The sequence below is a fragment of the Bos indicus genome, chromosome 12 (genome assembly GCF_029378745.1).
Source record: "Bos indicus isolate NIAB-ARS_2022 breed Sahiwal x Tharparkar chromosome 12, NIAB-ARS_B.indTharparkar_mat_pri_1.0, whole genome shotgun sequence".
In the NCBI taxonomy this organism is placed as follows: domain Eukaryota; kingdom Metazoa; phylum Chordata; class Mammalia; order Artiodactyla; family Bovidae; genus Bos; species Bos indicus.
Window position 1 is genome coordinate 77,517,424 of NC_091771.1, and position 17,255 is coordinate 77,534,678.

Genomic DNA, 17,255 nt, shown 5'->3' on the forward strand with positions numbered 1-17,255 from the left:
GAGGAGCTGTCTAGGGAGACGGCTGTAGGATCATAACGTTTTATAAAAAAAAATTTTTTTTTTACCAGCATCATCCTCATCCTCTTGAATCTCAAATTTGAGTGCTTTGTTTCACAATTCAAATTTGGCATCCCACAAGCACAGCTCTTTGTCTCTTGGATGTTACTAGTAGCGCCTGTGCAGAACCCCCAAAGCAAAGAAAGTTTAAAACTCGCAGAGGGGAGAGGGGCGGGTTGGTTTCTGCTGGGAAGAGGGCAGCTGTGCAAGTATAGTGGAGACATTTTCAGATTCAGCAACAACAAAAAGACCTTTGCAGTTAGTTGACAGCAAAAATTGCTCACACATACGTGGTAAACATGTCAAGTCCGAAGGAAAAAGACCTTTCTCATTTCATAGAAGACTGAATGGTGCCAGGGCGTTTTAACAAAAATGAACACTGCAATTAAGATGAAACTTGAAAGACAGATTATCATATTATTTGAAGACTTGGCTCAGTGGAATCGATGAGTATATTCTAGTATATAGAAGCACAAATATACCACTCACATTAAAGAATATGACAACTTTTTTTTTCTTTCTTTAGTCTAGCTGCCTTATTCCTCTCAAAAACAAAAAAGAAAGAAAAGGGGGGAGGGGGAGACATTCCTGGAAATAAAGCAAGTTTCTTCAAAGGTGTGACTCAAATGTCAGCTAATGTAAAGTTAATGCAAATAAGCACTTTACTGATAGGAACTCTTTTACTCTTAACTGTGCATTTTGAAAATATGGCTGATAGCTTAAATGGCTTATGATATTTGTATTCTCTTAAATTGATTATATTTTTTCCTATAATTTCAAGAATCAGAAATGCAATGTCTCAGTTCCGAGTTTTAGCAAATTTTTCTAATTACTGGTTAAGTGCACGTTACTGTTTTGTCTGATTCTTATTATTAATAATTGCTAATAATTTTGATCTAGTGTAATTTTGTTTTTCTTACCCAATTCTACCTATAACCCTAAATTAATAGACATTGGCTGAAAGCTAGTTGTAAGTGTACTGTAGACGTAATCTCATTTTTAGCCAAGTTGAATCAACTCATTTTGAAAGAGCAGATACCAAGTCATGTGCCCTCAGGGGTTGTTCAAAAATTCATTACAAGAAGCAGATTTTTGATGCCACATATGAGATCAAAGGGGAAGCCCTCTCCTGAAGCACCCCTCCCCACCTTTAACTCATTGAATATGCACTTTAATAGGTAAATTAAAATTTTGTATATTACTTCTTCCATTAAATTTCAAACTAGAATAAAGTCAATATTTTTATGGTCTCTGATGATGTTCTAAGATCTGTGAATTTAATAGCTTTTTTTTTTTCAGTATCATTTTCTTAAAGTTAATTGCTATAGTTAACATAGGAATACTTTTGGTGTTAAAGCATATGATATTAAGAGGCTACATTTAAGTGACTGAAATCTTTAACACTTCCCCGGGACTATTAACAATAACAACAACAAAAAATCCCTATAGAACAGGGCAATGAAACACATTGTCACATGTCAATCTTGGGCTGTATACATATATCACATTAAAGTAAATGCCCCACCTGCTCCACTCTTTGTATTTACATATATACAGATAATACATACATTGATAAAGTCACATGCCCAGTGCAAACTTCTTGACAGGAGCCTAGGGGACAGAATAGGGCAAAATGTCATTGGATAGTATATTCACATGATTTTGTAGTTTCTTTTGGTATATTTGAGATCACCAATAATGAGTTATTCTGAACTTAGTGTACTGGACCAATTTATTTGTTTGCAGTATGACCCAGGAAGGAAAAAAGTAAAACTCTACTTGCCCTGATGTCATTTTACTCACTCGTCTCAGTTCCTGATGTAAAAGGTAGAAAAAAATCAGCTGACGTGGAGTTCATAAGCTCAAGATAATTGTCCATAAGAACCACTTGGGCCTATCTGTGTCCTGATATTTTTTTTACCTTTCCCTAACCTCATTATCTGGCCTCCCAGCATATAGCATATTTTACACAATATTGAAAGAAAGGATCTGTGTATTTCATGTATATTATAATACAGTGTATATTATGCTAGAGCAGGCATTCAGTGTATTGATTCTTTAACTTAAAGAATAAAATATGATTTTCAAATAAGTGCATTTTCTATTCTTTTTGAGGATCAATTTTTAAGCAGTTGCTGTAGGAGGTATTTGTAGTTGTTCTTTCCCCTCTGCCAGTTAGCTGCTGTACATATTACATACAACAGTCGTTTGAGGATGTTTAATATCACCATAATGCTGATGACATAAGTGAAATGTAGAGAGGGTTGATATTTTTTGCCAAAAACTAGTCACTGGTGGAGAGGATATTTAAACCAAATCTGCATGAATCCATATACTCTTCTCTTCCTCTACACCAGGCTGCCTTTGAACTTAGCATTTACTGACAAATTGAATTATGCAGCCTTTTGTCTACGGCAGTACTATTTAATTCAAATATAATTGTGGGCCACATGTGTAGTTTTGAAATGTCTAGTAGCTGAATTTTTTTTTTAATGTGAAGCAGGTAAAATTAATTTTAATAATAAATTTTATTTAACCCACTCTAAAATGCTGTCATTTCAACATCTAATCAGTATTCAAAAATTGAAGTATTTTCATCATTTTCTTTTGCATACTAAATTTTCAAAACTTGGGGTGCCGTTTATACTTACTGCACATCTCAGTATTTATACAGTATTATTGCTGTATTTCAGTTGCTCGGCAGCCACACGTGGCTCCAAGGCTAACATGGGACAGTACAGGTCTAAGGTGTAAATATTTTGGGGAAACGCTTGCTTCTCTAAGCTCCAGCTTCCATGTTGTGAATTAACAGTGTGGCACGCACCTCTCAAAGAATGTGCCTGCAGTGCTGGAGACCCAGGTTCAATCCCTGGGTCAGGAATATCACCTGGAGAAGGAAATGGCAACCCATTCGAGTATTTCTGCCTGGAGAATCCCATGGACAGAGGAGCCTGGTAGGCTACAGCCCATGGGGTCGCAAAGAGTTGGACACGACTGAGCGACTAACACACGCACGCACATGTACCTCTCAGAGTCCTTGTTAGTATTAAATGAGGTAATGCATTTTAAGGTGTCCAGCGCAATACCTTGAACATTAAAATGCCAGCTGTTATTTAACTTTGTTTCCTTGTCTGCTTAAGTGTTATTTTAGAGGAAATAAATTTGTGGCTGCATTTTGAAATTCATTACCTAGTGTAGACTAGTAAAGTGTTAGTCATGTCTGACTCTGCGTCCCCATAGATTGTAGCCCCCCAGGCTCCTCTGTCCATGGGATCTCCCAGACAAGAATACTGGAGTGGGGAGCCATTCCCTTCTCCAGGGGAATCAACCTGACCCAGGGATTGAACCTGGGTCTTCTGCCATTGCAGCCAGATTCTTTACCATCTGAGCCACCAGGGAAGCCCAAGGTGATACTAAAAAGGCAATCGTGATGAAAACAATCCTTGGAAAAATTTTGTTGGTATTCTTTTAAAATATTTTCTCTTATTTCTCTCTTAGCCTTATTTAACAGGCTTATGGACAAGAAAAAAAAATATATATATATTTTCTCTTATTAAGGATCTTGCAGGAAAAGGCCACAGAATGAACATGTAACTTTTACTGTAGCATCTGTGCGTGGGCAACAGTGAAATGGAGCGTGTCGCTAGATTGTTCTTGTATGGAGTGTTGCTTCTAGAAAATATAAAAGAGGCCCCCACTCCCTTAAGTGTCTATCAGTTCAGTTTAGTCGCTAAGTTGTGTCCAACTCTTTGAGACCCCATGGACTGCAGCACACCAGGCTTCCTTGTCCATCACCAACTCCTGGAGGCTACTCAAACTCATATCCATTGCGTCAGTGATGCCATCCAACCATCTCATTGTTGTCCCCTTCTCTTGCCTTCAATCTTTCCCTGCATCAGGGTCTTTTCCAGTGAGTCAGTTCTTTTCATCAGGTGGCCAAAGTATTGGAGTTTCAGCTTCAGCATCAGTCCTTTAATGAATATTCAGTACTGATTTCCTTTAGGATGGACTGGTTGGATCTCCTTGCAGTCCAAGGGACTCTCAAGAGTCTTCTCTAATACCACAGTTCAAAAGCATCAATTCTTCAGTGCTAAGCTTTCTTTATAGTCCAACTCTCACATCCATACATGACTACTGGAAAAAAAGTAGTCTTAGGTTCCTAGGTTCATGGATATTCATACACAGATTTCCCACGCCCCATCTGAAAGGAGAGCATTCCTATGAAACCTTTCCTAAGCCACAATGGCATTAAGTGAAGAAGTGGTTACCTTAGGACACATCGTGCTTACACATACACACAAAAAAATTTAGGTGAAGCTCAGATGTGCACAGACACAGTTCAGAGCTGTGGCAGCTTGATGCTGAGATGCTGAGCGTGGTTCCTGGGGAGGGAGCCTGGGGTGCCTCTCTCCTTGATAGGGTAGTGCTACTTCTCAGCTGCTCACATCAAACCAAATGCTGAACGCCATTTTCGTTTTTCACTTTTAAAAGCAAAAATCACCTGATTTTTTTTGGTTATCAAAAACGGGTACTAACAGAGGTCTTTTGTAAACGCGAAGTGGCATAAAGCAGCTTTGGAAAAGCACAGGACATTTGGAAAGTACATACGCAAGTTCCTATCCAAGCCTAGTGGGCCGACTAAGTGGTGGTTTTTATAAATTCCCATGCTTTCTTTTTTTGAAATTGACTTTGGATGAGATCAAACACATAGGGAAGAGTGGCGGGGATATAGAATATATTTCAGTTGAAATAAAACTCGAATTCTTTCTAATGTCATGGGTGCTTGTCCCATTCCTCCCAGGGTAAGCTGTGGTCCTGACGTGCAGTATCTTGGAACACGCTGTCCAAGGCCTGTCTTAGGATAAAGCCCAGAAATCCTCACCATGACCAGGCTTAGCATGCTCTTATCCCTCTTGGCCTTTCCAGCTTCACCTCTGGCAACCTTCCTCGTCCCTTGCATTTGAGCACCCAGACCTTTTAGTTCCGCAAAATTGCCTATCTTCTGGGCATTCCTTCTACATGTAGAAATCACCTGCGTTTTGCAGAGTTAAATCCTCTTGGTGGTTGTAGTTTTTTAGTCGCGGAGTCATATCCAACTCTTTGCAACCCTATGGACTGTAGCCTGCCAGGCCCCGCTGTCTGTGGGATTTCCCAGGCAAAAATACTGGAGTGGGTTGCCATTTCATTCTCCATGAGATCTTCCCGACCCACGGATCGAATCTGCACCTCCTGGTGGCTCAGACAGTAAAGAATCTGCTGCCTGCAATGCAGGAGACCCGGGTTCCATCCCTGGGTTAGGAAGATCCCCTGGAGGAGGAAATGGCTACCCACTCCAATATTTTTGCCTGGAGAATTTCAAAGACAGAGGAACCTGGAACCTATGACTACAGTCCGTGGGGTAGCAAAGAGTCGGATATGATTGAGTGACTAACACTCAATTAAAAGATTTCCTCCTCAGGGAAGCCTTCCTCATCTTCCCAAATTGAATTTCCTCCTTCCCGTCTTCCCACACTATACTGACTTCATGCCTCTCCCCTTCCCTCAACCACGCGTATTTCAGACATCAGTGACACCCTGTGCTTCCCCTCTGCTCGTAGTGCTTATCAGAATTTAAATATTTGGGTGATATTTAAGTACAATCAGTCTTTCTTATTAAACTCTAATCCCATGTGGCTAGCACAGCTCCTGGCACTTAGGAAACAATCAAGAAAAATATGTTGAAAAAATTCAGTGTTCAAAGAAAGAATTACTCTAGTGGCCTCAGTTTCCCAAAGCATTTGAATTTTATAGATAGAGGAGATGATTCTTTAAAGCCCATTTTGTAGTCCCTTCAACTCTTAACATTCTAGGAGAATACTTGTGTCTGCTTAGGGCAACTGGAAAAGAGATAGTTTAATAAGAACCTTAACGAATTAGAAACGTGACGTTGTCCAGATGGAGAACACAGCATGGGAAATGCATAGGGGGTTTTGCAGGTACTCAGTCGTGTCCGACTCTTTGCGACCCCACGGACTGCAGCATGCCAGGCTTCTCTGTCTTTCACCATCTCCCACAGTTTGCTCAAACTCATGTCCGTTGAATCGGCAATGCCATCCAACCATCCCATCTTCTGTCATCCCCTTCTTCTGCCTTCAGTCTTTCCCAGCATCAGGGTCTTTTCCAGTGAGTCAGCTCTTCGCATCAGGTGGCCAAAGTATTGGAGCTTCAGCTTCAGTATCAGTCCTTCCAATGAATATTCAGGACTGATCTCCTTTAGGATTCGCTGGTTTGATATCCTTGCTGTCCAAGGGACTCTCAAGAGTCTTCTCCAGCACCACAGTTCAAAAGCATCAATTTTTAGGCGCTCAGCCTTCTTTATAGTCCAGCTCTCACATCCATACATGTCTACTGGAAAAACCATAGCTTTGACTAGATGGACCTTTGTTGATAAAGTAATATCTCTGATTTTTAATATGCCATCTAGGTTTGTCATAGCTTTCCTTCCAAGGAACAAGCATGTTTTGGTTTCATGGTTGTGGTCACAGTCCACAGTGATTTTGGAGCCCAAGAAAATAAAGTCTGTCTCTCTTTCCATTTTTCCCCATCTATTTGCCATCAAGTGATGGGACCAGATGCCATGATCTTAGTTTTTTGAATGTTGGGTTTTAAGACATCTTTTCCCTCTCCTCCTTCACCTTCATCAAGAGGCTTTTTAGTTCCTCTTTGTTGACTGTTAAATAGACCAGATTAGCTAAACCAGGAATTTATATAAAGTGTGAGAGGAGGTAAGGCTAAATATTAATATGCAAAGCTGAATTACAGAAGGTTAAAGACTTTCGGACTTGATCTTGTAGTCAAGGAGCATGATCAAAATTCTTGCTGAAATGGTAATATGGTGATGATATGATAGATGGCTTAGTGATAATAGACCAGAGTCAGAAGGAAGAGTTGTAAGATACTGTCAGAATCTCACACAGATTCTGAGTTAACACAGTGTCTGTCAGAACAGAAAGGAAAGAATGGATGCAAACAATGTGAATTAATCAAACTTAGTGGGAGAAACGAGGGAAAGGTCAAAAGTAACCTTGACATTCTGAACATGAGCGAATAGGATTAGGGAGAAATAGCTGCGGGAGATGTTTTCACCTTTTGAGCCGGTGATCATCCAGATAGATGCACCTAATAAGCAATTAGGATATTGGAATAAAGCCTGAAAGATCAGTTTATGTATGAATAAATACAGAGACTCGAGATCATCTTCATAATTCAGATTTGGAGAGTAGACAAAACCTTCTGGATAGAATATAGAGAGACAGAAGTGGGTGGCCAGTAATAGAAAATAAAATGTACATGGTCAAGGATAGAACTTGAGAATTGCAAGTTACCTAGAGGAGACTTCATTATGTTAGAAGAAATGGCATGTTTTAAGACTGGGACAAAGACTGGGGAAAGGGGTGGTTAATGTGTACTACCCAAGTGAGTGAGTGACTTTTTTTTTTTTTTTTTTACTATTCTTATTTATATTTCTCTATCATTTGAGCGATCACTTTTAAGTGACCAGCTGGTTGTTTGCCCTTTTTCTTTTCACCACAAGTTGCCAAAAAGCCTGCTCTAAGGTAGAGATGGATTGCCAATTGCTAAAGCATAGATCTTGACCCACAGTAATTTGGCGCATAGAGCTAAAACCAGGAAATACATCCAGTGCTGTTTGTCCCAATAAATGATTTCTGGAGTCTGCCACCAACTCCTTCCCCAAACACTACCTTGCCCAGTTTGATCCCTCTGAAAACCAAAATTGTAATTGAGAGCTCCTCCAAGGTACAGAGCCTAATAACTATGAGTCATCTTTTTACAGCCCAGAGTTTTTTTTTCCCCTGAAAGGGGAACTTGGTTTCATTGCAATGTAAAATTAGAGTAAATTACAGTAGAGTCAGGTTCATTTTACCATCCCAGTATTAGAATTTTTTGAGTTCACTTTGTAGATGATGTCCCTCCAGCTCAGCTTTCTGGGAATACCTCTGTCTAGTTAGCACGATAAGGGAAAAAGTAGTTTGCTATGAATCTTAAAGAATCAGCAGCGTGTGACTTGCAAATCTTAATCTAGTTAAGGTTTTGTAATCATTGTATCAATAAAATCTCTAATCAGGGGAATCATTACAGTTTCTTTTTAAAGGTAGAGAGGGCAAAAAGAATTTAGCCAGCCATCCATGCCACTGCACACAGACAAAAGATATAAGCCCTCCCCAAATGGATAAATCCTCTGGCAAATGGAACAAATGGATGATTCGAAAGGCACTTTGGCCACTGAAATGAGAAGTATTCAGGCAGGTAGAGGACACTGACCTTCTAACTCTCCTTTAGGAAAAAGTCAATAATTGATAAACATTAAGGAGTAGGAACTAATAAAATATGTCTAGATGACGAAACCAACAGGAAAAGCCAGCACAGTTGGAATCTTTTTAAGTTTTCCAGTAACACTACACTTAAGTGGTCTTAATTGTATGCCATCTTTTCAGAAATTATATATGGCACATTAGATATTTATACATATTTCTAAGCAGTGATCTTTACATAACACTAGGTATACCACACTTAAGGAGGTTTTTTTCCCAAGGATAATTTTTACTTTCTATGGTTTCTCTCTCAGCCATCGTCTTTAGAACCTGAACCCCTGGGGAAAGAAGTGTGGCTCCCATTCTAGGGTTTCCTCTGGCTCTGTTTGGGCTTACCCCTTTCTCTCCATCTGTTCTTACCTACTGTTTCCTCATGTACTTATGTTTTTCTGGCTTATAGTATAAAAGGAATTCTATGTACCCCACATTTGTGGGGAGAAATTTGAGTTTGGATATGAGTAGACTTTAACCCAAGATAAAACTGTTGGAGACTGAATAATTGCAGAAGTAAAAATGAAGAGAGTGGATTTCTGTAGGAAATGTATTATGAAATATTAATGGTGTACAGAAACCTACCATGTATATGTTTGCCTTTTGAGTTGTAACTCGGACAGTTGTGAAAGTGAAAGTCGCTCAGTTGTGTCCGACTCTTTGCAACCCCATGGCCTATACAGTCCATGGGATTCTCCAGGCCAGAATACTGGAGTGGGTAGCCTTTCCCTTCTCCAGGGGATCTTCCCAACCCAGGGATCAAACCCAGGTCTTCTGCATTGCAGGCAAATTCTTTACCAGCTGAACCGCAAGGGAAGCCCAAGAAAACTGGAGGGGGTAGCCTATCCCTTCTCCAGGAGATCTTCCTGACCCAGGAATCGAGCCAGGGTCTCCTGCATTGCAGGCCGATTCTTTACCAACTGAGCTATATCAGGGAAGCCCTTTGACAGCTGTGGTTCATTAAATTAAAAATCATTCTCAGCCTGACAGAAAAATTTCTTAAACATACTTTTATGGTTTACCAGATCTAGCGTTTTAGTACAGTGATATCAATAATGACAATGCTGTGATTTTAGACATCTGCATTTCAGTAAAGAATACAAGTAAAATATATTGATAAGATTTAAGGTTATCAAAATATATTAAAACACATATTTTGATAACCTTAAAGATTAAACCTTCCAAGATTTCGACATGGTGTATACTACTGAATGGGCTTCCCTGGTGGTTCAGATGGTAAGGAATCTGCCTGCAGTGCGGGACACCTGCCTTCAGTCCCTGGGTTGGAAGATTCCCTGGAGGAGGGCATGGCACCCCACTCTAGTATTCTTGCCTAGAGAATTCCATGGACAGAGGAGCCTGGTGGGCTACAGTCCATGGGGTGGCAAAGAGTCAGATATGATTGAGCAACTCTACACACACACACACACACGCACACAGTACTAAATACTGTTTAAATGATGCTTCTAAAAGATTGAAACCTCTTTGGAAACGTATGACCTAATATTTCAACTACTTCACCTTTTATTCTTGTAGGAAAACTCTAATAAAAAAACAGACACCTATATTAGCCTGGTTTTTAATAAATTTCAGTTTAAAGGTCACCGCTAGGAAATAAGATTTTTTTTTTCAGCATGTGAGTCAGAATAAGGTTATTGGTTATCTGAATCAAATGTCAGCAGCATATTATATTGCAGACATGGTTTGGGAGATCTAGTAACAGAACAGCATTGGAATTCTTTGCAGTTTGATGTATTTCATTACTTAATGTTGGAAATGAACTTATCATACGTTGCTGAACTCTGTCCGAATAAGCTATTTAAAACAGATTGCAGCATGTAAATAAAGTATACTTGTAAATTACACATTCTTTAAATCAAAATGCTAAAATGTATTCACTGGTCACATTGGATAGATTGTTGGTTTGGTTTTGTTTTTTGTTTTGAAAACGAATCAGATTGGTATTTTATGGGGAATATGCTGATTAATGATTTTGTGGGTTTTTTAAAGTTTATTCTTACTGAGATAATTGACATATATACATTGTAATAGTGGTAGGGTTTTTTCATTCAGTAAAATTACCCAGGACAAAAACATTGTAAAGCTTTAACTTAAAATATTTAGAAGTTATTTCTCATAAAACGTAAAGATTTAATATACGTATATACTGCAAAACAATCACCACAGTAAGTTTAGTTAACATCTGTCACCACACATAGGTAGAATTTGTGTGTGTGTGCTGACAACTTTCATGGTGTACTCCCTTAGCAGCTTTCAAATATCCAATACAGTATTACTGCCATGCTGTACCCTGCCTGCCCAGGGCTCACTTATTAGTAATTTTATAACTGGTAGTGTATACCTTTTATTTTTTAACCACCTTCGCCCATTTACCACCCTCCCTCTGTTCTCTGTATCTTTGAGTTCAGTTTTGTGGTTTATTTGTTTCTTTTAAGATTCTCTATGTAAGTGAAATTATACAGTATCTGTCTTTCTCTGCCTGACTTATTTCACTTCGCAGAATACCCTTAAGTTCTATCCCATATTGTCTCAAATGGCAGGATTTCCTTTTTTTTTTTCCTTATGGTTTAGTAATGTGCTGTTTTGCGTATATGCCGCATTTTCTCTATCAGCCTGTCCAACAGTGGATGCTTAGGTTGTCTCCATGTCTTGGCTCTTGTAAATGATGGGGCAGTGAACTTGAGGGTGCATGTATCTCTCTGAAATAGTGATTTTGTTTTCTTCACATGTAAATGTCCAAATGTGGCATCCCTAGATCATATGATAGTTCTTTTTTTTTTTTTTAATTTTTTGAGGAACTTCCATACTGTTCTCTATGGTGGCCGTGCCAATTCCCATCCCTGCCCACTGTGCACAGGGGTTCTGTCTTCTCCACATTCTCAACAACACTTGTTTTTTGTGTTCTGAGTGGTGGTCACTCTAACAGGTGATAATCTCATTGTGACTTTGATATGTCCTTCCCTGATTAGCAGTGTTGAGCACCTTTATATGTACTTGTGGTCATCTGATGTCTCCTTCGGAAAAATGTCTGTTCAGATCCTCTTCCCATTTTTTAATTGGATTATTTTTTTCTATTGAGTTGTGTGAGTCCCTCTTATATTTTGGGTATTAACCCCTTATAAGGTATATGATTTGTAAATGTTTTCTTCCATTCTATAGATTGCCTTTTCATTTGGTTGATGGTTTCATTTGCTCTGCAGAAGCTTTTTAGTTTGATGTAGTCCCCCTCTTTTTTATTTGTTTTGTTGCCTTTGCTTTTTATGTCAAATCCAAAAACTTATTACCAAGACCACTGTCAAACAGCTTACCACCCTATGTTTTCTTTTAGGAGTTTTATGGTTTTAGGTTTTATGTTTAAATCTTTAAATCCATTTTGAGTTGATTTTTGTTTGTGGTGCAAGATAATACTCCAGTTCTATTCTCCTACATGCAGCTGTCCAATTTTCCCAGCACCAGTTCCTAAAGAAACTATTCGTTCCCATTGTATATTCTTGGCTGCTTTGTTGTGAAGTAGTTGATCGTATATGTAAGGGCATTCTTTAGTCTGTTCCACTGATATATTAACATATGTCTGTTTTTATGTTGGTACCATACTGTTTTGATTTCTGTAGCTTTGTAATATAGTTTGGAATCAGGAAGTGTGATGGCTACTGCTTACATCTTCTTTCTCAAGATTCCTTTGGCTATTTGAGGTCTTTTGTAATTCTATACAATTGTAGAATTGTTTATTATATTTATGTGGAAAATGCCATTGGAGTTTTGATAGAGATTGAATTGAATCTGTAGACTGCTTTGGGTACTATGGACATTTTAACAATAATCTTCTAGGTCTTGAGTACAGAACAATATTAGATTTTCCTTCATTTTCTCTCATCAGTGTCTTATTTTTTTAAATTGTTATTATCTGTCAAAAAGAATATTTTTTAAGAAGCTATCTACTTCTTTGTATTCAGCCAGCAGTGAGGGGCTTTTACATTTTCTTAAATCATGGCTCTCAGAAATACATTTTACAATGCACATACAGATATAAATACGTATAACTGAAACCAAAATTTCATGAAACAAGAGTTACACTTGCTGTGTTGCTATTATTATAGTTTCTGTATTATTCTTTTCTTACTTTGTTGTTTATAAGTATTCCTCTTGATCCACTAAATTGATCTCATCACACACAATTTGAAAACTGCTATTATGGAACATTTTTCTCTGAGAAAAATAAATGGAACTATCTTTCATAGTTTGAAACAACTTTTATCTTCTCTTCCCACTTTTCCATTTTCCAGCAATGCTGTATAAATGCTCTAAAAGTGAAGTAAATTTCCCAACTTGAGCTAGTAAATGCAGCCTCTGTTACGGAAAAAGAAACCATTCAGTCAAGGACCAAAAAGATACAGAAAGTGTATCTTTTGAGGAAGCATTTATTACTGTTTGTTGGGCAGATTACAGTTATGAGGACTTGTTTCTCATGTAGTTTTGTTCATCCTGATAAGGCAGGATAGCTCCGGCCCTGTGCAGTGTAGAACAGAGAACAGGACGTTGCAGGAGGATTCCGACCGGAATGCATGTTCATTACCACAACAGGTTACTGGGGAGACTGATCTCTATAAGAGGCTTGCTGCATCTCTCCAAGATGATATTGATTCAGCTCTGCCTTTAAGACAGTAAAAATAGATGAAGATGACCGTAATTATAGCTATCTTAAAATCACTTAGTAAAATTACCCCAGAGAAACATTATAAACCTTTACTTAAAACACTTAGGAGTGTTGTTTTTCATGTTTTTCTTGGAGCAGCCCTTAAAAATTAATAATTCAAATGTGGAAATCCTACATCCTATTAATAATTCAGTACATCTTAATATTTTCTTCTTACCAGATGTCTTTACATCTTTCTGCAAATGAAGCCTTAGAGTGTTTTTCTCGCATTTTGGGTGGAAATTTTTATTTTGTTCTTAATTCTAAATACATGTGTTCTTAGGTTTCCAATGAACATAATAAATATACTGTGTTTATTGTAGTTGTTCTAATTATTCAGTTTTTAATTTTATCGTACGTAATGATCTGATTTTACCTATGAAGACCATAAGGGTTAATCTGATTAAAGCTGAGCTTCAGTACTTACTAGTCATGTTATGAGGAGCAAGTTAGCATTCTCTGCATCTCAACTTCCTCATCTGGAATATAGGTATAATAAAAAACTGATTAGGTAATGAATGTAAACTTTCTTTGCTTCGATTCAGTTCCTCAGTCACGTCTGACTATTTGCGACCCCATGGACTGTAGCACGCCAGGCTTCCCTGTCCATCACCAACTCCCAGGGCTTGCTCAAACTCACGTCCATCGAGTCAGTGAGGCCATCTAACCATCATCTCATCCTCTGTCGTCTCCTTCTCCTCCCGCCTTCAATCTTTCCCAGCATCATGGTCTTTTCCATTGAGTCAGTTCTTCACATCAGGGCCAAAGTATTGGAGCTTTTCGGTCCTTCCTTTGAGTATTCAGGACTGATTTCCTATAGAATTCTTTGCATAGTAACCCTAAAATATCAATAATAACATTTCACCAAAGATCAAAGAAATAGAAGTGAGACCCAAGTGTTTTCCAACTTTATAAAATCAGTGTACTGCCATGTGATTTCTTAGGCATTAGACTCAGTTGCCTTCCTCTATGTAGATAAATTATATAGCTAATCTAGTATTGCATTTCCATTTTTCCATTGCTTTCTCCTCCGTGGGCTTCCCTGGTGGCTCAGAGATAAAGAATCTGCCTGCAGTGCAGGAACTACAGGAGACACAGGTTCAACCCCTGGGTCAGGAAGATCCCCTGGAGAAGGAAATGGCAACCCACTCCAGTATTCTTGCCTGGAGAATCCCATGGACAGAGGAGCCTGGCGGGCTACAGTCCATGGGGTTGCAAAGAGTTGGACACAACTGAAGCGACTTAGCACACAGCACGATCTAGCATTGCATTTCCATTTCTCCACTGCTTTCTCCTCCGTGTCTGGAGTGCTCATCCGGTGTGTGTTACAGACCTTGTCGGCCTCAGTGCTTTGTGTGTTTGTCTTCCACAAGACTCTCTTGCCTATAAGTGGTGACAGTATGATTTTGGACTCACAAAGAATTGTGATTTGTGTGTGTGTGTTTGTCACTCAGTCGTGTCCGACTCTTTGCGACCCCATGGACTGTAGCCTGCCAGGCTCCTCTGTCCATGGAATTCTTCAGGCAAGAACACTGGAGTGGGTTGCCATTTCCTCCTCCATTGTTTTTAGTACATGTATGTAAAATGTAAAAATACTTCATAGGAAGTAATCATACATATAAAAAGTATTTGTTAAATAATATTTCTTTTTTAAAAAGTTGACAATGATAATAGACCTTGTGTGAAAGCCAAAACTGTGCATAGGTTAGAAATAATTTTAATAGTGTTTATGGCTAGTTACATATAACTACATCTGTATATATGTGTGTGTGTATATATATAAAGAGAGAGAGGAAGGGGCAATGGAGGGAAATAATGTTGACAGAGGTTTTTAATAAATTGATTCTAGAAGTCTTGTCTTTGCATAAAAGTCATCACTGTCAACATCAAATACTATGGTTTAAAGCATTTTATTTGCATAACATTGCCCTGGGCGTTATGCAGAATAAGTACAAGATTCTATCTTCGTCCATCTGGTGTGTCAACATGTACTACAAATGAATATATGTTTGACAGTGTTGAGTTTATTATATATGGAGAGAGAGACAGAATACATTTTTTTTTTTTTTTTTTTTGGAACAGTTTTATGTCTAAGTTTTAAAGTATTATTCCACCAAAGACATTGCTTTTACTAGACCACTTTTTCTAAGGAAGCTTTTGGGGGGTACAACTTGTTTTCCCCCTTCGTATTTTATCCAGCTGTAGCTCACCTACAGCACTATGTAAGTTTAAAGTGTACGGCATAATGATTTGACTCATGTACATCATGAAATGATTATCACAGGAGGTTTAGTGAACATTAATCATCTCATACAGATGTAACATTAAAGAAATAGGAAAAAAAGATTTTTTTTCCTTGTGATGAGACTCTTAGGATTTACTCTCTTAACAGCTTTCATTGATAACATACAGCAGTGTTAATTATATTTAATCACATTGTACGTTATATCCTTAGAACTTATATACTTAGAACTGGAAATCTGTGCATTTTGACTCCTTCATCCAGTTCCTCCCTCAACCTCCATACACCCCTGCCTCTGGTAACCACAAGTCTGTTCTCTTTTTCTGTGAGTTTGTTTTTCTGTTTTTGTTTTTGAAGCATGACTGGCCTACAGTGCTATGTGGTTCCTGGTGTACAACATAGTGATTGGATATTTCTACACATCGCAAAGTGATCACCGTGATAAGTCCTGTTTCCATGTGTCATCATACAAAGACTTTACATTCTGGTGCACAACACAGTGATCGGATATTTCTACACATTGCAAAATGATCACCGTGATAAGTCCTGTTACCATGTGTCATCATACAAAGACTTTACATCATTACTATGCTATTCCCCTGGACAGCTCTATACATTTCATACCTCTGAATCATATTTTGTAACTGGAAGTCTGTGCTTCTTAATCCCCCTCAACTATTTCTCTCACCTTTTCTAAAGATGCATTCTGACTCAAAAATTTCTCTATGTCTAATGTCAACAATTGTGTATTTGCTTTATTTAGTACATCTTAATCCTCCCTGGAAATGAAATCTTAAAACTTGCTGTTTGTATTTGGTTGTTGAATGGTTTGAGCAGAATTGTTGTCTTAGAAAGCATTAAAAAGGCAAACTGATTTATGGATAATTGAGAGAAAACAGAGTAGGTTAGCTAGTACCCAGGGAAGATAGCTGGAAGGTAAACTAAAGATAAAAGTTCATTTAAAAATAAAAGTTCATTATCAGGGTTAATTTAATAGAGATTAGGAAACAAAGGATAAGCTTTGTTGTCATATCAGGGTTTTGCGGGGGTGAGGGTGGGGGATGGTTTGGTTTTTGCATTTAGTAAAACTGAAAATTTCAAACATGATATATATAAAACTATTTTTGTTCAGCCTCTAAGTCATGTCCAACTCTTTGAGACCCCATAAACTGTAGCCTGCCAGGATCCTCTGTCCGTAGGATTTCCAGGGCACCAGGCAAGAATACTGGAGTGGGTTTCCATTTCCTCCAAAACTATACTGAGATATAATCTCCTCCTCACCCAGACGACCCACGTGTACTCAGAATGTTTTTTCTTTGGCTTTGTGAGCCAAACTTTGACCATCAGTCCTGTTGGCATAATGAGGGGCTAGATGCTCGCTGTTAAGACGGGTGCATACTACCTGAACGCTAAATAGAAAGTTAAGGTGATTTTCAAGTTTTATTTTAGAGGAGCTAGAGATGAGAAAATCACATCTCGATGATTTATCAGTTTACGCATAATACCAATGACACAACTGGTTTCAGTGGCCTTACATTAAAGAGCTGTAATGCTTGCATGAACTCTACCTGTTCTTGCTCTCAAACAACCATTAACCAGTTTGGCATACTGCTGTCTTCAGAGGGGAAGGACCTAAACACTGTCGGGTGGTAGGACGCCTCCCAGAGCTACATCCATTTGAAAAGGCCAGTCTTGGTGTTTATTCCTCAGGCTGTCCTGAGCACATCATCTGGTTTTACTAAATGAAATGGTTGGACATTTATGGAGGAAGGACTATTTGGGGAAGGCGAGTGGTTCTGTTGCTCCCATCAGCACATGCTGTTGAAATCACAAATCCTAAAGCTTTTGGAGGGGAAGGGGACAACAGAGGATGAGGTGA

The 17,255-nt window shown here is 38.5% G+C and overlaps 1 protein-coding gene across 2 annotated transcripts in view; it reads left to right on the plus strand.

Annotated features, from left to right (window-relative positions):
* RAP2A (RAP2A, member of RAS oncogene family) overlaps positions 1-17,255 on the plus strand; it is a 41,612-nt gene that overhangs the window by 723 nt on the left and 23,634 nt on the right. The window contains exon 2 of one of the 2 annotated variants that reach the window (XM_070800408.1): positions 69-14,601. The exons of the other annotated variant lie outside the window; for it this stretch is intronic. Coding sequence (XP_070656509.1) covers positions 69-324 — 256 coding nt within the window. The 3' untranslated portion in view covers positions 325-14,601. Of the gene's footprint in view, positions 1-68; positions 14,602-17,255 lie in introns of those variants that run through there. 2 annotated transcript variants of the gene reach the window in all.